At 51.4% G+C, this 21,366-nt stretch overlaps 2 protein-coding genes across 12 annotated transcripts in view; one reads left to right on the top strand and one right to left on the bottom strand.

Moving 5' to 3' along the window:
* SH3BP4 (SH3 domain binding protein 4) overlaps nt 1–11,057 on the top strand; it is a 34,109-nt gene extending 23,052 nt beyond the window's left edge. The window contains exons 3-5 of the mRNA XM_066189358.1: nt 1,458–3,820; nt 9,101–9,289; nt 10,492–11,057. Coding sequence (XP_066045455.1) covers nt 1,458–3,820; nt 9,101–9,289; nt 10,492–10,716 — 2,777 coding nt within the window. The 3' untranslated portion in view covers nt 10,717–11,057. The remainder of the gene's footprint in view (nt 1–1,457; nt 3,821–9,100; nt 9,290–10,491) is intronic.
* A 7,312-nt stretch (nt 11,058–18,369) lies between these two features.
* The window catches only part of LOC136293079 (UDP-glucuronosyltransferase 1A1-like), a 76,870-nt gene continuing 73,873 nt past the window's right edge, over nt 18,370–21,366 (bottom strand). For all 11 annotated transcript variants that reach the window (XM_066189365.1, XM_066189364.1, XM_066189367.1 and 8 more), the window contains 2 exons: nt 21,090–21,309; nt 18,370–19,379 (listed from right to left, as the gene is read on the bottom strand). In XM_066189365.1, the coding sequence (XP_066045462.1) occupies nt 19,082–19,379; nt 21,090–21,309 (518 nt within the window). In that variant the 3' untranslated portion in view covers nt 18,370–19,081. The remainder of the gene's footprint in view (nt 19,380–21,089; nt 21,310–21,366) is intronic.

Genomic DNA, 21,366 nt, shown 5'->3' with positions numbered 1-21,366 from the left:
TGCTGCAAATTAGATGGGTTTTAATGCAAAAATAGGAATTGCTCCTCCTCTCCAAGGGGTTTCAGCGCATCCCTGTTAACCCCTGCGTGCCCAGCTGGAGGGACACGGGAACAGTCACTTGCCTGTCTGATCTGACACCAAAAATGCTTCATCCTGCAGGATGACTGAGTTAACAGTGGCTTCCAACCTAGCAGGCTGCCAAAATAATTCCAATTTAGAGTTTTCTGTGTAGTTTTTCACTGGATGGATGTCCTCATGCCTTTGCCTGCTGGCGGATGAGTTGCCCAGGATGTGTAAAAAACTCTTCTCCTCAGAACGCTCGATCCCCAGGCTATATTTAAAGGCTTCTCTTTGCTCAGCTGTATCTTCCCTTGCCTTGTTATTTCCGTGGGTGATAAGTGCTGCCAGCCTGCGAGTGGTGACTGCAGGGATGTGCAGTCTGAGCTCCCATCCCTTTGTCTCCGGGATTTTAAGGGCTTCCTGTGTTTTCTAAACTCCCTTTTCCTCCCAGAGAGCTCTCGAGCCTGTTGAAGCAGGTGCTGTCCCAGTTCCCTTGCAGCTCCCTGTTGGTGAAAATCCAGCTTTCCTTGTTTTCTTCAGTCTGGTTAGGGAGACAGCACACGTTTAACCATCGATGGAGCATCATCTGCAGCTTGTTTTTAGTGCTTTTTACAGAAACATGTCCTGAAAATGAGAGCAGAGCCAGTAAATAGGGTGGCAGTGTAGGCTTAACCCGGCCTGGATGTAAATTGGAATCCCCTGGCAGAAAACACTTCCACTGGCACTTCTGCAAAGGGAGGTTGGAGATGCTGCCAGGACCAGAACAGCAGTGAGGGAGGGAGGTGCTGGGATTCAGTGAGGGTTCAAACTGGGTCAACCTTTAGAACGGTTTGATTTGGGAGGGACCTGAAAAAAGGGACATATTCCATTAGCCCAGGTTACTCCAAGCCCCATCCAACCTGGCCTGGTACACTTCCAGGGATTCAGGGGGAGCCACAGATTCTCTGGGCATGTTTGACATGTGCAGAAGAGGGGCTGCAGCAGAGCAAGAGGGTTTTTAGCCTGCAGGGAGAGTTATCTTGGGTTTGGATGAACCCTTTAGGGAAGAGAGGTGTGAATGTACTGGAAATAGTGGAGTTTTCTTGAAAAAATGTTATGGAGAAAAATAACCTTCAGGCTTGAGAAGTTGTCCAGGGAATTAGTGGGCCTGGAAGTGTTCAGAAAACACATAGATGTGGCACCTGGGGACATGGCTTGGTGGTGGACCTGGCAGTGCTGGGGTAATGGTTGGACTCAATGATCTTGGAGGCCTTTTCCAACTTCATTGATTCAGTGATTCCAAAACTACTTTCATCACTTAAAACAGCGTGGAGGGGTGACCTGGAATAAAGGATTCCAAGTCAGTGGTGACTCTGTTGTGCATCTCTCACTGTGCTGTCTCCTCCTTGCCTCTGCAGTGCCTTCTCCCAGTGCCTTGCTGGTGGACAATCCCACATCCTTCGGGAACGCGAAGGAAGTCATAGCAATCAAGGATTACTGTCCGACAAATTTCACCACCTTGAAGTTCTCCAAGGGGGATCACCTGTATGTGCTGGACACGTCAGGAGGGGAGTGGTGGTACGCCCACAACACCACGGAGATGGGCTACATCCCGTCCTCCTACGTGCAGCCCGTCAACTACCGCAACTCCTCCCTCACGGACAGCGGGATGATCGACAATCTGCTGGAGAGCCCCGATGAGGGTGTCAAGGAGCTGGACCTGCTCGGGGAATGGACCGATGTGAAGAGAAACTCTGCCAAATCCTACCACAACAACCCCTTCCTGAACGGGGTGCAGACCAACCCGTTCCTGAATGGGAATTTGCAAGCAGTGCCTGGCTCGGACAAAGAGTCCAACTCCAGCGTCGCAGTGGACTTGTTGCTGTTCGACACGGGGGCTCCCACGTCGGCTCTTCCCAGTTCGGCCGCCAACAGCAGCTTGGGGAATCTTTTTGATGAGTTTCCCTCCACAAACAGGCTGGATGTGGAACAGCCCGTGAGGAGGGACAACCCCTTCTTCCGAAGCAAACGTTCCTACAGCTTGTCCGAGCTGTCTGTCCTCCAGGCCAAGTCGGATGCACCGGCATCATCCTGTTTCTTCAGCGGTTTGAAGTCTCCCACCCCTGAGCAGTTCCAGAGCAGGGAGGATTTTAGGACAGCATGGCTGAACCACAGGAAGCTGGCTCGGTCTTGCCATGACTTGGATTTGCTTGGCCAAAATCCTGGCTGGGGTCAGACGCAGCCGGTGGAAACCAACATTGTGTGCAAGCTGGACAGCTCTGGTGGGGCCGTCCAGCTGCCGGACACCAACATCAGCATCCACGTGCCCGAGGGCCACGTGTGCCCCGGGGAGACGCAGCAGATCTCCATGAAGGCCATGCTGGACCCACCCCTGGAGCTGAACAGCGACAAGTGCAGCACCATCAGCCCCGTCCTGCAGATCAAGCTCAGCAACATGGAGGTGAAGACCTTCATCATCCTGGAGATGAAGGTGTCGGCAGAGGTCAAGAATGACACCGTGAGCAAAAGCCTGGTGGGGCTGCAGTGCCTGCGCAGTGATGTGAAGGAGGGGCCGTACACGCCGATGCAGCTGAGCTATTCCTACGGGGACACGATCCAGGTGCAGCTGGAGAACCTGGAGCCCTGCATGTACATCGCGGCCGTGGCACAGGGGCAGAACATCCTCTACCCTTACACCGTGTGGGATTACATCAGCAAGAAGGTCACAGTGGGGGTCTACGGCCCCAAGCACATCCACCCTTCCTTCAAGACCGTGGTAGCCGTGTTCGGCCACGAGTGCGCACCCAAGACCCTGCTGGTCAATGAGGTCACCAGGCAGTCCCACAGCCCAGCTCCCGTTGCCCTCCAGCTCTGGGGGAAGCACCAGTTCACCCTGTCCCGGCCCCAGGACCTCAAGCTCTGCATGTTCTCCAACATGACCAACTATGAGGTGAAGGCCAGCGAGCAAGCCAAGATCGTCCGGGGCTTCCAGATGAAGCTGGGCAAGGTCAGCCGCCTCATCTTCCCGATCGCCTCCCATGACCCCAACGAGCTCTCGGACTTTACGCTGAGGATACAGGTCAAGGATGACCAGGATGCCATTCTGACCCAGTTCTGCGTCCAGACACCGCAGCCGCCTCCAAAAAGTGCCATCAAGCCCGCAGGGCAGAGGCGGTTCCTCAAGAAGAACGAGGTGGGGAAGATCATCCTCTCCCCTCTGGCTGCCACTGCCAAGTATCCGGTTTTTCAGGACCGGCCAGTGTTGAGCCTGAAGTACGGGAAGCTGCTGAAGACGGTGGTGAGGCAGAGCAAGAACCACTACTTGCTGGAGTACAAGAAGGGAGATGTCATAGCCCTCCTCAGTGAGGAGAAGATCAGGTTGAAAGGCCAGCTATGGACCAAGGAGTGGTACATTGGCTACTACCAGGGGAAAATCGGCCTTGTGCACACCAAAAATGTGCTGGTGGTCGGGAAGGTCAAACCCAGCTACTTCTCCGGGCCGGATCTCACCACCAGCCTGCTGCTGGAGCAGATCCTGAGGCCCTGCAAGTTCCTGACCTACATCTACGCCTCGGTGAGGACTCTGCTGATGGAGAACCTCAGCAGCTGGCGCTCCTTTGCCGACGCCCTGGGCTACCTGAACTTGCCACTCACGTTCTTCTGCCGGGCAGAGCTGGACAGCGAGCCGGAGCGAGTGGCCTCCGTCCTGGAGAAGCTGAAGGAAGACTGCAACAGCGTGGAGAACAAGGAGAGAAAATCCTTCCAGAAGGAGCTGATGACGGTGAGTCTGAGGCCTGGCAAAGGGGGGCTTCATTCCTGGCTTTGCAGAGGGGTCAGGGGAGGTGGAAGTTTCTTAATTCAGTGTTTAGAGAATGAAGTCCATCTCTAAGGTCTTTTGAAGACTGCTGGGCACTGCCAGGTGGGACTCCAGCCCTGTGGTTGGTGGGCTCTTGGTTTAGTGGGATCATGGCAATAATGAGGTACTTGAAATTCCAGAATCACACAATAGTTTGGGTTGAAAGAAACCTCAAAGCTCATCCAGTCCCACCCCCTGCCATGGACAGGGACACGTTCCACGGTCCCAGGTTGCTCCAAGCCCTGCCCGGCCTGGCCTGGAACACTTTCAGGGATGAGGAGCCTTTTTTTTTAGTGGCAACTAAACCAAGGGCACCTCTGAGCTGGGATGTTTTATACATTGTAAATGGAAATGCGTGGCTTGCTCCTTGTCCTGGAAGGAATCTGGGAGGAGCGCTGCCTGCCCGTATTTCTAGGATGCCGTTAGCAAGTAAATCCCTCACGAAATATCATCTCCACGATCATTTCTAGCATTTCATAGGAAGTAAGCCAAAGAAAATACAGAGCAAAATGTCTGGAAGAGATTTGCAGCTCTCTCCCATTCCGTGCTCTCCCACAGGAGCAGAACAACTGAGTTACGGAGAACAGAATGGTTTAAAATGTCAATTGGATTAAGGAATAGCGGCAGCCTTGCTTGGCAAAATGAAATTATGGCAAAAGGGGACTGGAGCTGAATGAAGGAGTTCAGTTCCCACACGCCTTTTAGGGAAAAGGGGAAAATTTCAGGACTGAGTAGAAGGTGTTAAGAAGAGAGTGGAATCCATTGTTATTCATGAAAATGTTGTCCGGAGAGTTCCCTGTGCCCGGGTAGTACTTTCGAGCCTGTGGGGCAACCTTTCAGCTTTGACTTTCAGCTTTCAGGTGATGCCATCAATGCTGCTTCTGTTGCAGGGTTCTCCTGGGCTATCAGTGACCCTTTCCTCATCCAGGACTGGAAAATCCCCCCTCTGGCCCCCCTGTTTCCCCCAAGGGAGGGTTTGTTCCTTTAATCATCAGGCTCAGTGAATGTTGGGATGAAATCCGTGCTGCTCTTGCTGGATGTTTCTGGGAGCTTTGTGCTGTTTGCTTTACCTGTTTGCAAACCCCGTAGGTGTTGCTTTTATCTGTCCCCACTGTTTTTCAGGGATCCCAGGCAACTCTGTAGGTCATCAAGAATCCTCACTGGGGAGACAAAGGGAAAGATAAGGCTCAGGGAGCTGCTGACTCATGGGGAGGGCTGGGAGCTGCAGGAAAACATCGTGCTCCCCTGTGGCTGCCTGGGGATCAGAGTCCCAGGGCAGGTTTTATTCTCCTTGTTTCTCTAATCCAGCTCTCTGTGAGGCCAAGCCTGTGGATAAAGGATGAGCTCCCTTCTTGGTGGAACTTGATGCTGCTTCCAAACCCCTGGCTGCCGTCAAATCCTCCTTAGCCTATGGAGAAATTAGATTGAGCCTGTTGAAGGAAGAAAATAATGATGTTTCAGGCGTTAGCAATGGAGCAGTAATGGATTTTATTGTGTTTAAATCTGATTTTATTTGTAACAAATGGAGTGGATTTCTGGCAAGAGGTACCAGCTGCACTAAGCTCCAGTGTGGCCATTTCAGCCGAAAGTTGGTTGTCTCCCCTCAAAAGGACAGGGAAGGAAGAAGTGGAAACAGGTTTATCAGTGTTGAGTACACAAAACGCCAGTGGCAGAGTTGTGCACCAGCAGCCAAGCAAGGAAAAGCCTGGTCATGATGACTGGTTAATCAGTAATCTGCCTTTAATTATTATTTTTCTAATCAGGCACTAGCACTGGAGTGTGAAGGTAACTCAGGGGGATGTGGTTCAGGAATTACTCAGCAGAGAGGGAAAGCTCTCCCTCCCTCCTCTCTGCCCATTGGAAGCAGGCAGCACATGGATGGTTTGGATAGAAAAGCTGGGCATGGATTCAAGAAGATTTCATTGCCCCTGGTGCCTGGCCCGTGGGGTTAGACCTGCCCTGAGACACAGCATTTCTCCCTCTCTGGCTGTCAGAGAGACACTCATTTATCATCCTTCCAACAGACACTGCTGTTGGGAAAAACACGGGTCTGCTGGGAATGGCCCCTGGCACAGGAGCAGGGAGCTGTGCAGAGGAAACTATGAGCTTGTTCTTCTCCACGCTACTTGTAAAGGTCACACAGGAGATGAGCTTGGGATATTTTTTTCCTCTCCCATTGTTTTGTTTGCTCTGACTCCCGGTATCCAGGTATCCATGTGCTGCCTGTCTCCTGCCAACAGTTTCTGCTTGTCCCTGGTGCGTGCAGGCCTCAAAGAGCTGCTGAGGGGCTGCAACTGTCCTAAAGTCCTGCAGGTCAGGGTGTCCAAGGCTTTGGGTTGGAAGGGACCTTAAAGCCCGTCCCTTTCCAGCCCCTGCCATGGGCAGGGACACTTTCCACTATCCCAGGTCGCTCCAAGCCCCAGTGTCCAGCCTGGCCTTAGACACTTCCAGGGATGTGAAGCCACATCTCTGAGCAGCCTGTGCCAGGGCCTCACCACCCTCAGCATGCTGAGATCCAGCTGGGCGTCATGTCCAAGGGAATTACCCCAGGGAAGCAGTGCATGGCTGTATGAGGTAAAAGAAAAAAGATCTGTATTTCAGGCTGAGAATGTATATTTTAAACATGCTTTTTTGGAGGTAGGGACAGCCAAAACAGTAAGTGAAAGAGATGTTTGATGCCTCAGCAAGCGTTATTTTGGGGAACACTTGTACAGAGCCAGCTTTTTTGGGTCAAAACCTGACCTGTATCCTAGAGAGGATAATGAGCCCATGCACGAGCATGCTCTCCCCCTGTGGGGTCTCATGGTCTCCTTGGGGACTTTATTCCCTGTGTTTGAGGAAGTCCCAGGGGGGAACTGTTTTCCTCCTCAATGATGCTTTCCTTCATTAGGAAATGGGATTCTGCATTTCAAAGCTGGGATGTAAATTCAGCCTCCCCTGGATGCCTTTTAAGTTGAGGGGTTTCTGCTTTGAACTGGGATTTGAATATCAAACACCCTCTTTGCTGGGCTGGCAGAGCCAGTTCCGGCTGCTCCCAGGGGAATAAATAATAAATAATACTGAGGGCTCTGGCAGAGCACAGCCCAGGTCACACCTGGGAGATGAGGGATGGAGACACAGTGAATGGACCCAGCTATCCCAGGAGGCTTATGCAGGGCAAGGGAGGAGGATGGAAAAAATTGTAGCGTAATCCCACTGGAGGATTAAGTCTGCTGAGCTAATCCCAGTGTCTCGCCGTTTCCAGTAACATTCCCCGTCTAGCTGCCACCTTGGCATCTGTTGATGCCTTGCAGCCCATCCCCACGTGGTTCTGGTGCTGTCCCCATGTCCTGTCACCTCTGCCCCTGTGACTGGAGCTGCCAGGGCACAGCAGGTGGTGCTGTGGCCATCACTTAAGTTTCAGAGTTAACCTGCAGCACTCCAGACCAATGCATCTCTCCCAGAGTCATTTTTCTGAGTGATTTTGCAGTTCTTCATGAGGGGGCCTCCCAGGTGTTTTCCTTGCTGCTGTTTTGTTGTTCACCTGGAGCAGCAGAAGGAGCAGGAGAATCCATCTCCTGGAGCTCCACCCTTCTTAACCCTGCAGCGCTGCCTCTGACCTCGGGCAGGAGATGAGAGCAGGTCCTTCACCCTGCTCTTCTAAGCGCCAGGTGGTGCACGGGGTTGGGATCTAGCTGCCTGGAAAGGCAGGTTTGAGGATGTTCAGTCTGCCCTTTCCTTAGGGCTCTCCAGATCCCTTGGCTGCAGAGAGGGTGGTGGATCCAGAGAGGGTGGTGGATCCGTGAGCTGTAGGAGAGGAGGCGGTTCAGGCGCAGGTGTGTGAGATCTAAACGCTCCTTCATGTCTTGTTGCAAAACCAAGTGAGCGCTCTTTTCGATGGGTTTTCCTCGCTTGTTTAACGAGGGGGTTTATGGCCTCCCTGGCTCCCACAGGAAGCCGGTGTCAGCGCTTTGGAGGAGCAGGCACGTGCTGGGCTGCAGCTGCGATTAGAGCCCAGCTCAGCTTTAAGCTGGGAGCAGATAAGGGGAAAATCAACGTGCATTTGCTTTGCAAATCGCTGGAGTGGTTTCAGATGTTCCCATCTTCCCTCCCCCAGCTGTCCCCAGTGCAGTCTCCAGTGGGAGGATTTAACCCTTCTTTGCCCCAGAGCCAAACCTGGATTTGCCTAGACCCCTGTGTTGGGAGAGGAATGTCAGGACCCACAGGGGCAGAGAGGTGGATTCTGGCCACGTGGGGAACCACCTTATCCTTATGATTTCTGTAAGAATCAACTCCGTGCTGCTGTGAAGGGTCTGCTTGCTTGAGTTCCATTTTTAATAGCATCAACCCCCTCCTGAGGTTCAGGGTGGGATTTGCCCAAGGTCTGGCGTTGCTGCTGCTGGGACTGTTGTGGTCCAGATGCTCTGGCAGAGGCTGTGGGAGCCCTGGGGAGTGGGATGATGATCCAGTTCTGGCAGTCAGATCCCATCCTCTGAGACTGAACGCTGCCATTAAACCCTTCCTTTCCCAAGGCTGCACTGGGGTTTTCCCCTACTGCAGCTTCATCCCACTCAGAGGGGATTTTAATGGGATTTGACACTTTAAGACAGGAGCTAACCCTACTCCATCCTTTTTTGCCCGGCTAAGTCATTCCTACCTAGAAAACCCAGACTGATGCAGTTGCTCTTTCCACTTCAGAACCATTTGTGGAAAATCTCAGCTTTTAGGACAATAAAAGATGCAGGAAGAGGAGGAGGAGGAGAAGAGGAAGAACATCCCAAGCTGAGCAATGGTCCCGTAGTGTCGGAGTCTTTACCTGGGTCTCGCCCTAGTCCAGCCCCTCACAGAGCTGATGTCCAAGTCCCATCCCAAAATGTCCTGGTTGTCCCTTGCCCACTGCTCTGAAGGATCCTGCAGCTCTGGGATGGAGTCTGGATTAGTTCTCTTGATTAAAAGCATCTGTTGTCCTCCGCCCCAGGGGTGCTTTAAACTGCTTAAGGTGGGGCCTGGACACCTGGGGAGGGGCTGCCTGGAGAATGAGGCTACAAACCCCGTCCCAGAGGGGTCAGAGCATTTTGTGCAGTTCATGGGATTATCCTCTTGCCGAGCCTGGTGGCCTAATTTCCCCAGCTGTCACTGAAAAGGAGGCAGGAGGATTTTTGGGACGCTCCTGGGGCAGAGTTTCCTGGCCTTGACCCTCTGCTTGCTTCTCCCGGTGTCCTCCAGGCCCTGCTGAAGATGGACTGCCAGGGGCTGGTGGTGCGGCTGATCCAGGACTTTGTGCTGCTGACCACGGCCGTGGAGGTGGCCCAGCGCTGGCGGGAGCTGGCCGAGAAGCTGGCCAAGGTGTCCAAGCAGCAGATGGACGCCTACGAGGCCCCGCACCGCGACAGGACGGGCACGGTGGACAGTGAGGTGAGGGCTGCTGCAGGCCTTGGAATCCCTCCGGCTGGAAAAGGCCTTCGGGATGTTTGAGTCCGGCTGTCGAGCCGGCCCTGCCAAACCCACCATGTTAATGGTTGGCCCCAAAGGCCTCTCCGGCCCAAAAGCCCAAACCATTCCACGTTTCTCTGGGGATTCCTCCGGAGCACGCTCTTGTTGGAGGGTCGCAGGGATCTGAGGACGCTGGGGGGCTGTTTTCCCGGGAATGTGCTTTTTCTGGGATGCTGGCTTGTTGCAGACAGGTAAGAATTACTGAGTTTTCTTGAACAGTCAGGTGTATTTAGCTCTGCGAGGGTTCAATACCTCTGAGGGTGTCCAGCACCTCACAGAAAATAGCTTAAATTACTCGCGAGACGGCATGATCGAGTGTGTCTTGAAAAAGCAAAAAAGGTTTTAATAAAAGAAGAAAATAATACAAAACAAAAGAACAAAGCTGTTCACAGTGTAGGGACAGGTCCCACACACCTGCTACAACGCCCTGAAAATGTGCTGAGAAGCCTCGTGCTCTCCCTTAAGTATTGAACGATTTTTGTGGGTTTTTTTGGCAAACAGCCCAATAGAGAACAGTTACTTTTCTGAGGAACAGGTAAAGAGACCTATCATTGTTTTTCTCTTGGCATCGAGCCAATTACTGCCAGGAGAGCAAAGAAACTTCTAGTGTTTTTCCCCTAAAAGTCCTAAGGTGAAACTGGAACCCTTCTTATATAGAAAACATCTACCTGGTTCAGTGCTACATGGAATCTTAGAAAAGCTTTATAAAATCAGGCCTTAAGCCTGTCACTACTTCTTCTAAGTAGGGCTCAGCAGCTAGCTAAGTTCCCGTGTGTGAAAGAATCTAGACAGTGAAAGTCAGTTAACACAACAGTTTATTCTTGTGAGAAAGATAAGTTTGCACCTGCATAAACAGTAAACCTATCCCATGAGAATCAGTGAAAAAAATACGTAAACAATCCAAGAATAGAGAGACTTGATAAGCAGGTAAAATGCTGTTTGCTAACCAGTTAATTAAGGGGGCAAGAAAACTACCAGCCAATTGGAGTTGAACATGAGAATAAAATGAGTTACGTGAATGAAGAATTGGCTTTTCTGCATGGGGAAACGGAGTCCCGTCCACTTTATTACTGCAGCGCTGGCTGAGCTCTGATCCCCTCCCTCCCGTCCCCCCCTCTCCCCAGGCCATGTGGAAGCCGGCGTACGACTTCCTGCTCACCTGGAGCAGCCAGATGGGGGACAGCTACAGGGATGTCATCCAGGAGCTGCACACGGGACTGGACAAGATGAAGAACCCCATCACCAAGCGCTGGAAGCACCTCACGGGCACCCTGATCCTCGTCAATTCCTTGGACATGCTGCGGGCAGCTGCCTTCAGCCCCCAGGACCACGAGGATTTTGCCATCTAGCCCCTGTTTGTCCACTTCTCCTTGGCTGGGAATTTTTTTTCCTGTGCTTTTTTCCTCCCCCACCTCCCTTTTCTTACGCAGTTGACTTTAAAGGGAAGGAGTGGAGGTTGCTCTCCCCTGGGTTTGAAGAGGCCAAAGTTTGCAAGTTCTCCACCACGACTGGAAATCACCAAGAGATATCCCACCTTGATGGGAATTCATCTGGAAGGGGATGGGTTTTCATCCAGCTACACTATTTCTTACTGAAAAAACACTTTCAAGAGGGTAAGGGGTGGGGAGGGATCCCAAAAGAGATCACATTTTCTAGGCATTTACAAATAAAAGTCTAATTTTTGTAACGAGCAGTAAAAGTTGTCACCACATTGGGGAGGGGTGGGGGAAGCTGTGGCTGCTTTTAGGTGGTAGAAACTGCTTTGAAATTATGGGGTTTGAGACAAATATGAGTCCTGTAAATACATATTTTAAGAGGAAGCACAGTGAATGCCCTTTCCCCCCACCACAGGCCGGTTTTGAGCTACCAGATGTGATTAAAGCACCATAAGGAACTTGGGCTGTCCCCAAATCTGGGATATGCTCAGCCCAAGCAGCACCTCGCACCAAAAAAGCCTTTTTTTTTTTTTTTTTTTTTTTAAATTCACAGTCCTTGTGAGCATTTTCGTTGATTTTTTTGGGTTATTTTCATGTCTCTGCAGACGTGGATTTTCTTGTTTGTGGCCAGGGAGTTGCCTGTTCCTGTATTTTACCAGGAAGGAGGAACTTCTTCCCACCTGGATGTGGTGCAGGACACCCCTGGAAGAAGCTGGAAGTTTGGGGCTTGCCAGAGACCTCAGGAGATGGATCGGGAGGATGGTGAGAGGGAATCAAACAAACTGCCCAGGTGCTCCTGCTCTGGGGAAGAGGCCAGAAAGGGGAAGGAAATTGTTCTTGCCATCCAGATAATTCCTCTGCAGGCCCAAATGCCAAAATAAAAAAAAAAAAAGGGGGGGGGGGGAAAGAGAGAATCTTCCTCCTAATTTGAAATCTGAGCTCACTGGGAGTGTTCCAGGTGCTCTTTGCCATCGATTTCTAATTCTTCAAGGCTCTTCAAATCCAGTTTAACTTGTAAATAATCTTTGCTATAAACTTGGTGCCAAAAACCTCAGTATTTGTGTCACCCAGTGCCCGTATTATTTTTCTCCTGTTCCTTTTAAATTTGAGTTTTTTGAATGACTTCCGTTCTTCCTTCTGCTCCTCAGCCTTCAGATATTTCACCTGGGAGGGAAATATTTTTGCACAGCAAGATTATTGTAAGTGCAAAGGCTCCTTTTAGTGAAAAGCTGCTACCAGAGGATGTGTAAATGTTCCTAAAGGATGGATTTTTTTTTTCTTTTCAGGTTAATTTAAAAAAATAACAGAAGAAAAAGAGTAGGAAAGGCATCTGGTGGAGGGAATGGTGTCTTTTCCCAAAATCCCATCCCCAGAAGTGACCACTCTCTATGGGACCCCACAGTAGCACCTCAAGTTCTCCTCGGGGGCTTTAAGGGGTTCCCTGTGCAACTCCCCATAGCACAGAGGCTCTGTCAGCAGCCCAGCCCCATTCCCTCCCCCTGAGGCACCCGTTTTTCCATGCAGGAGCTAAAATCCCTGTTGCAGTGAGGGTGCCCTCCAGGTGCAGGCAGCAGGATGCCTTTCCCCAGGGGTTTTGCCCAAATCTGGCCTTTTTCCCAAATCCGGGCTTTCCCCCTTCTCCTGGCAGGCTCCAGAGCTCTGCAGAAGGCTGTGCTTGGGGAGTGGCAGCAGCAGGTGAGGGCAGGAGTTAGAGCCTCCTGTGATCCACAAATAATCCCAGGGGTTTTTTCATGCCCGCACCCCCCCTTGCTTTTTCTGTCTACCTCAGGTACTCTGAATACCCACCTTGGCTGCCTCAAACGCCCTGGGCTCAGCTCCTCACCACCCTCCCCTGACCCTTGGGACCATGGCCAGCACGTTTTGGGGCCCGTGGGGTGAGGCTGCGTTATTTTCTCCCTGTTTCTGGTCTGAAATCCAGTCCTTCTTCCCATGCTGGGACTGGGAATGTGACCCTCAGATGCCTTCTGAACTAAACGTCAAGGCCTTCTAAAAATCTGTCTGGGCTTTGCTTTGCCACCCTTTTCCAGTAACTGGGTTTTGTTCCTATTGTTAATGGTCCTTTTTTTAAAGAAAAAGGAGTTTTGGGGGAAAAAGTCATTCCAATTAAAGCTGTTACTCTCCCGTGCTCCTGGTTAGATGTCATCTGCTGTTGTCTCTTCATCCCTAAACAGAGTGGGATTAATTTAGTGGGGTTTCTGCTGTGCCAACACCCAGAGCCAGTGGTAAAACCTATTCCTTCCCCTCAGCCTTTCCATCCCACTGTCCCCAGAGGAAAATTGGCTGGAAACGATCTCACCTCCCAAACTCGCTGCTTATGCTCAGGCTTTAGGTCAGGAACTTCCTGAAGTGGGATGAGATGGGGTTGCAGGATTTGTTTTGGCACAGAGGAGTTTTCCTGGTTGTTTTCTGGCTGGGGAAAACGCCCTTGTGTTTAGCCAAGGCTGTTGTGGTGCTCCCAATCCCACTGGAGGTCAGATTCCAAGCCAGGGATGGGAAATATTCTGGTTTCTGCCGGGGCTCTCAGGCCCCTCCTGCCCTGCCCCGGCTCTGTGGCATGGACACAGGTGATGCCCCACCATGGATACCCTGCTCTGGGAAATAGGAACACCAGCCCAACGATTCGGGGAGTTCCCCCTTGGCTTCTTCCCTGCTGTCTGGCTCCCTGGACTATTTCAGCTTCAAGGGAAGAAAGGATTCAGCTTTTTATTCCTCAGGGAACAAAGTGCTTTGGCGCGGGTCACCTTGCAAATGCATCCCCACGGCATTTTCTCCTCTGCTTCAGCCATCACAAGTCAGGGATCATCTTCCGTGGGCTCATCCAGCCCCAAAAGGTTGGAGGAGAGGTGTCAGGAGGGGAAGGGGGAGAAAAGTCCACCCCATGGGTGTTGGGGTCTCCACACAAAGCGTGGTTTGTGGGGAAATCTGGAGCCTGTGGTGAAAGACCCTGGAGCTCTCGGCATTCGTTTTCATCCCTAAAATCCCTGCTGAGAACGGCTGGATTTGTTTCTTTCCCAGCTCTCCATTAAAAGCCTTTTGGGGATGAACAGGATACAACACGAGGAGCTGGCTGTGAGTCCTTAGAGGAGCAGGGTTGCTCCCAAGTCTTCCTCAGGCTTTTCTTTTGCCACCAACCCCCTCCTTCCCAGGGCTGTCCCCTGCATCCAGCCTCCTCTGGGGGCCGTATCTCCAGGCTGTGTGGAGGCTTGATGGTTTGCTTTGTGGAAAACCGTGGTAGAAACACCTTCGGTGCGGATCACAATGGATTCCTTAGAATCCTGCCCTGGGTGCTGGGATTTTTCAGAGCACACCGGGCTCAGCAGTCCTGTGCCAGGTTCGGGTTTCCTTGTTTGTGGGATCCTTAATTTTTTTTTTTTACCTTAATAGCCCGAGGTGACTTAATCAGGCCCGATCCCTCACAAAAAAAGGGCTTGAATGGCTGGAAATTAAGGGAGATGATGATGATGATCATCCCTGGAAATGCAACTCGCATTCCACTTTCACAGCATGACCCACTCAAGCCTCCTTTCAAAAGCTCTTTGTTTTTTTTTTTTTTTTTGGTAACGGGCTTTACTCAAAGCATCCCCTGGGTCTCCCCTCTTCACACCTCAGCAGGTTTAAATCCATTGCTGGAATTCAAGGGCTTCTGAACAACAAATAGTACCTTTGGGCTTTTTAAAATTTTTATTATAATTGGGGGGGTGGAGGGGGAGAAGGACGTAAAGGTAGGTTTTTCTCAAGGGGTGGCTGATTGCTGGATTTAGGGTGGAAGGACCCTGATGTCCAAGTGAAAAGGAAGAGGGCTCTGGCTGGGGGGAGGAGTGTGTAATTTTTTTACTGTTTAACAGCCTCACTCGGTGTTGGGATGTTGGGAGTGACGCTGGTTGTGGTTTCCCCTTGCTCCCCCTGCCCCTCCCTGAGTCATCCCAGCTCTGAATCACTCTCCTGCTCTGCTGAGATCATCTCCAAGGGGTTGGGACCAACCCAGCCCCAAAGGACAGCCCCAGCATCCCTTCAGCAGCCTCTGGAATATTACTGTGTGTTCCTGCCCTGCTTTGATTCCCCCCACTGAACATTAATTAAAGCTTCCAACTCTGTGGCATCGTGCAGCGCAAATCGAGTCCCTGGGACTGAACCACAGAGGGATGCTTGGATCTCCCTCAGTGAAGCAGGGATCATGTCTCCCCCCCCCAGATAATCCAGGCTGGTAGCATTCCTGGGAAGAAATCCGCTCCTTTTATTCAGGCTGGTTTTATTAAATAAACCAGGCAGGAGCCTGGCTGGGGGGATTTGGGATTTGCTCGATGACTCTCGCTTTTATCATCCTAAGCAATCGGATCTGGCACAGGAGACCTTTCACCCTTCCTTAAAAGAATGGGAATTGATGCTCCCCCCACCTCGTGGAGAGAGAGTCTGTCCCGCCCTTTGTGTCAGATATTTTGGCAATCCCTTTTCCCCAGGTTTCATCCCTCTCACCTAGAAATAACTCCTAAAAACACCTCTGCAGGTGATAATTAATCCGAGGGCTCTGTGGCTGCTCCAGCTAAAATTGCCTGGGCTTGCTGGTGCCAGCTCCCTGTCACCCTCAGGCAGTGCCAGGGATCCAAACTGCCGGGGGATGGGACATCTCCAGTGCCAAACCCTCTGGAATGCTGCAGGGATAACTCCGGGGGATGATGCAGGGGCCAAGGCGTGTTCTGGACCATTTCCCTTGGGTGTTCCCGCAGCATTATCCCTGCACTGCTCTCCGGGCTGGACCATCGCAGCTGCAATCCCAAAGCCACTTTTTCTTCGTGGATGCCTGTGGGTTTGGGGTGAGTTTGGGTGGTTTTTGTTAAATGAGGCTGGCACTGCTCCTGGCAGGTTGGTTTCCCTCATCCACACTCCTCAGGGAAGAGAGATGCATTCCACATCTTCCCATGTCATGCTTCCATGATTTCCCACAGTGGGAAATGAGCTCCGGGAAAACCTCCCCAAACTGGAGTTGTGGCTGGGTACCAGCAGCAGTAAGTATTTACTTCTTACAAAGGCACCCAAAAGGTAGATTATCAAATAAATGAATTAAATGGTTAATTGCAGGTCTGAGTGTGAGCATCCAAGTGAGAGTGTCCAGGGCAAGGGACCCACCTGTGGGTGGAGCCCTGCACAGGTAAAGAAGAGGGAGTGTTCCCGTGCCTGTGAAAAACCAGGATATTTATTTATAAGGACATATTTCAAAGGGAGAATGGCTGTCAGCTTTCAGATGGAATATTAGGAAGAAATTCTCCCCTGTGAGGGTGATGAGGTTGCCCAGGGAAGCTGTGGCTGCCCCTAGATCCCTGGAAATGTCCAAGGCTAGATTGGACAGGCTTGGACACCCTGGTGTGTGTCCCTGTGGGCCAGGGGTCTCCATGGACCCCCACACTGGGGGAGGTGGAGAAGCCCGAGATCCACCCAGAGCTCCCATGGCAGTGGAAAAACCTCACTGTTGCCCTTGAGGACTGGGCTGAGGCTGAGAAACCCTGTGGCTGCAGAAAAAATGCCAGCAATTCCTGTCATTTCCCGTGGTCTGGCTGGTGGGAAGCAGAGAGAGATGCTGGCTGCATCCTCCCCCCGGAGTCAGGGCTGCTGTGTCCCCCAGGACACCCCATCCCAAAACCAAAGAGCTCCCTGGCTGTATTTTGCAGCTGGGGTGGGTTCGAGCAGTCCAGAAGAGCTGGGAAGCAGCACTGTCTCTTTCCCAGACTTACTGGGTGTTAAAATCCAGGAAAAAATAAGATAAACACTCCAAAGGTCCCTGGCTGGGAGCAGAAATCACCAGCTCTGGGGGGGAAGCTGCTGAGATGGGAGGTGTTTGTACCCCCGTTCTCCAAGGGCACTGAGGGCATTTTGGCTGCTGCCTTTTCCCCAGAGATTTGAAGGATTTGCTGGAAAAGGCCAGCCTGCGGTGCTCGGGGCTCTGGGGAGCTCGGGGAGAGGAACAATGGTTGGCCCTGCCTCAGTTTCCCCTCTGGGAAGTACCCCAGTCTCAGCTCTGGTGCTTTAAACTGGGCTGTGGCTGTGGATTTGTCCATCTCCCAGTAAGGGAAGCCGGGCTGCAGGCTCTGCCCTGTTTTTTGGCTCTGTATGGCCCATAATTAAGGGGCAATAAGAGGGGACATAATCCCTTGATTAACCCTTCCCCTGGGAAGGTTTGGAGGGCCTGAGCTGTGGTGATGATCCCGCTCCTTCTTCTGCATCAGATCTACTTGTCCCAAGTGCTTTGGCTCCTAATTGGCTCTGGAAATCCTCTCCTGGCAGCAGTGTCCATATTCCTGGAGCACGGGGAGGATAAATTAAGTCCCTGTGGAGTTCCAGATAAATTAAGTCCCTGTGGAGTTCCAGCCCGCTCACCTGGGCTGGCTTGGTGGGAAAGGTGGACTTTTCCCTGCTCCTGCCTCTGGGTGATCCCAGAGTGTCCTCTGCTGGGCACAGGGATACTTGTCCAGCCCTAGCCCTGCACATTCTTTCTCCAAGGGAAAATGAAGAGCTGGATAAAGCAGTAAGGGTGAGGAGAGCAAAGGGACGAAAAAGAGGAAGATACCTGGTTTCGGCTGTTGTTTTCCTTTGGCTGTGTTAAAAGTACCTGTGAAATGAAATAAGTCATGGGATGGGCATTTTTCTTCCTTTCAGTTTTACTTCCCCTGCACTGGGGAGTTGGAGCTGCAATTGGGATATTTTTATATTTTTTTTCTCAGTTGTGCTCCTCTGATCTGAAATCAAAGAGTTTTACCCTTGTCCATGCAGAGAAAGTCACCGGGTTGATCCAGAGCCAGTTTGCAGCAGGGCACTAAGAGAACTTCTCAAGGACATTTTAAAGAGGGATTTTTTTTTTTTGGCACTGGACACTGCTAGGAGCCAGGAATGCTCAGAGAGGACTGAAGCCACCGTGGCTGTGCTGTGACAGCCCTGAGAGGTCTTGCAGGGTCTCCTTTCCAGCTGCATTGCTGTCACCAGAACCTCGGGGACAGCCGGAGCTGTCACCTCAGGAACGTGTGGAGCTGCAGGAGCTGCATTTTCCAAGCAGGTCAGCCCTCACACACCGAGGGGAGTCTGCACACCCCAAAGAAAGGTTTCCTTCTGTTTGTGGTGGGCAGGAGCAAGGGAAGGAAAGTGCTGGACAGGATGTGGGCGGGATGGGTGTCCATGGGATTTGGGCACTGCAGTGGGGACAGGCTGAGGACAGAGACTGCCTTGAACTTCACACAGCTTCCTCTGAAACCCCTGCTTTTCCAAACAGCCAGAGAAAAAAGCAGCAGCAGGTACTCAGCAGGACACCTGTCCTGCCCTGATCTACTGGGATCCCCCAGTTCAAAGCCCAGAATATTCACCTGGGAGCTGTGGCAGCCTCAGGACGTCGCCTCTCAGCAAGGACCAAGTCACCCGGCAGCAGGGACAGGAATGAAGAGTGTTTGTGTATCAAGGTGGCTTTTACACCTTGGGGGATTGAATCTGTCTTTTCTCCAGCTCTTTTTCCATGAACAAACAAGCATCCCCCCAATAACTCTCAAGACAGAAAACACAGCAGCCTTTAATTTTAGTATTCAGGGTTTATTTATAGGGCTGGGGTTTGGGGGTCTTTCTCTGAGCATCACTTACAGAGAGCAAATCAGTTGTGGGGGTGTATAAGGAATGCTTACAAAGATCTCACCAGCAGGTGAGCTCCACGTTGAAGCACATCTGCCTGATGGGGATTTGGGGGAAACACCAGTGGCTTTCCAGCAGGACCCCTGCCAGAAATCTTGGTTTTCTTTAGGGTGTAAACACACACAAAGATGTGCATCAAGCTTGGTTTGCATGACAGGAACTCTGAGTGTACAACATTTGCCTCTCTGACAACAGCAGCCACGCAGAGATTTCAAACAGAAATCTGACCAGATGGTTCTCCTAAAGTCCTCCAAACTCCCTGCATATCTCTGCTGCAGGTTAAAAGAAAAAGTCACTGGGAGTCCTCTGCACACCAAGAGGTGGAAGCCAGGGGCCTTGGATTTCACACTCAGGCCTTCCCAAGTGACTGCAGCATTCCTACACAAGTCATTTTTAACAAGCCATCCTTGATTAAAAGGCCAAAATTAGATCAGTGGGACAACCCTTTTCGTGGTGCTATTTCAAAGGATCCCTATCATTCCTTGCCTGAAAAATCGTAGCATTTTATTTATTGCAGTGAAATTTGAGCTGCTCCCTGACCGCGCTGCCGGGTCCGGAGCAGGAGCTTTGTCACCCGCCACCCAGTTTCCAGGTGCTAGTGGGACTTGGCTTTGGTGGGCTTCCCTGTCCTGCCCTTCTTGCAGAAGCACCTGCGGCAGCAGCAGAGGCAGCACTTGAAGGAGATGAAGAGGGAGAGGAGGGCGACGGCCGCCAGGAAGGCGATGACGTCCAGCGAGTGGTACTGCACCCAGTTGAGGTCGTGGGCAGCGGGGCGCAGGTGAGGGGCCCCCTTGTGCCGCATCACAAACTCCACCCAGTGCACGGCCAGGTCCAGAGGGTGGATGGGCCTGTCCAGGTGCAGGTCGGAGAGGCGCTGGATGTTCTCCTTGTACCTGCAGGGAGAAGGTACGAGAGGGGTGGTTCAAACGTGGGGTTGATGCCTTAGGATTTTAGCTTTTCTGGTTTTTTTGAACCTTGCACTGCTTCAGGGTGTAACTCTAAAACTCCGTAGCTTGTCAGCTGCTGTTCTCCCGTTTTATTCAGAGAAAATAAAAGCCCTCTAGGCCTGAAACTTGAGGATACCTTATTGCCTCAGGCCCTGATAAAAGTAAACAACAGTGAACTGGGAGGGGGAGCAAACTGGGGGTAAAGTACTTCATTACCTGAAGCTGTAATTGAAGGATTAACCCCTGATATGTAAATGGACTCAACTTATAATTGTCTGAAAAACTTGTGACCATCATCCACCTTGGGTGTAGCCTCTGGGAGGCTTCTGGCTGCCCAAGGTGTATCTACTGAAGACCTTTAATAAATACCCACTTTATTTTCTCAATCTTGTCCAGCCTCTCTTTTAGGTAGCCACTCCAGGGCATCAGTTTCCTGGCATCCCAGATGGGACAGGAAAGGCTTCTGGAGAACCCTTGGACCAGAGAAACATCCAGCTATTTTAAATACCCACTTTATTCTCTTAATTCTGTCTACCATCTGTTCTAGGTAGCCACTCCACAGCATTAGTATCACAGGGTGGGGTGGGTTGGAAGGACCTTAAAGCTCATCCCTCATGGGCAGGGACACCTTCCACCAGGCCAGGTTGCTCCAAACCCCATCCAGGACAGTTCCAGGGATGGGGTAGCCGCAGCTTCTCTGGGCTCTTGTGCTACTGAGCCCCTTGAGAAGGATAACGGCAAAGTTACAAGCCCAGGAAGTGCAGTTTCCAATGAGAAAAACTTAAAAAAAAAAAAGAAGAGGGAAGGCTCAGTTTGGGCTCTCAGCAAAATCTCTGGGGTGAGGGTCCCTGGCTGAAAGGGGTAGAAAAGCTGGCCAGCTTTTCCTGCTGCATCATTTTTTTTTTTGTAGTAGTAGTGTTATTGCTATTATTGCCATAAAAATTGGGTAGGAAACAATGTCAATAAGCTGCTATTTCTCAGGAACGTGGTGGAGTTTCTTAGTCCTTGGCATCCTTGAATGGGAGCAGGGGAGAGCTCTTATGTCTCAAAGAAATTTCTGTGCTGCCTTTAAACCCCTTGGGTGTGCTGACTGCAGCGTTGTGATGTTCCCTGGGCTTCCTCAGTGCATCCCTGCATGTCCCTCCTGCTCTGTGCTGGGATTGTCCAGCCTTGCTGAGCGAGGCAGCAGCTCTCTGGGCTCCCAAAATTCCTCACGAGCACTGAGGGGGGAAAAAAATGCCTGAGAAAACTCACCTGAAAAATACATGAGTGATAAATATGTTTGATAAACCCATTTCAGGCTCCCCACTGACCTGTCTGACCACAGGTTTGGGAACAAAAGCTGTTTCCCGCTTGTGTCAAAGCCCTCTCTGTCACTGCCTTGGCTTTAAGAAAGTGACGCATTTTTTTGGCAACTTGATTTCTTCCACTGCATTCATGGCCCATCCCTCCTGCTTCCTGCATCCTCCCTTCTCAGCCACTTCTTGTCCCCTAAAGGGGACAGCCTGAAGTTAACCCAGTGCGAGCATCAGCTTCTCCATGGAAGCAGCTGCTATCAAATCCAGATTTTTGATAAAAGAAGCCATTTAGGAAGAGAAAAACATTGTGCTAGGGCTACACGGTAAGAAGGGGGAATGCTGTGCCTCTGGTACTGACTTTTTGTCGTTGATCACTGCTTTCAGGGCGGTGGAAATGTCATTGGAAGTCATCTCCAAGATGTTCAGGGTCAGCCCTGCTCCCCGGGACTCCACTCGCTTGGCGTTGTCCATCTGGTCCCCAAAGAGAGGCATCAGCACCATGGGCACTGCGTTGCATATTCCCTCATAAACACCATGGGAGCCTCCGTGGGTGATAAAGGCACGAGTCTTGGGGTGGGCTGTGGAAGGAAACACAGGCTTGCTTAGCTCCTGGAATTACTGACTCCCAGCAACAT

This window comes from Chamaea fasciata, unplaced genomic scaffold (genome assembly GCF_029207755.1).
Source record: "Chamaea fasciata isolate MVZ Bird 193981 ecotype frontalis unplaced genomic scaffold, bChaFas1.0.hap1 SCAF_8, whole genome shotgun sequence".
NCBI lineage: Eukaryota > Metazoa > Chordata > Aves > Passeriformes > Sylviidae > Chamaea > Chamaea fasciata.
This window is presented reverse-complemented; position numbering and strand designations above follow the sequence as displayed.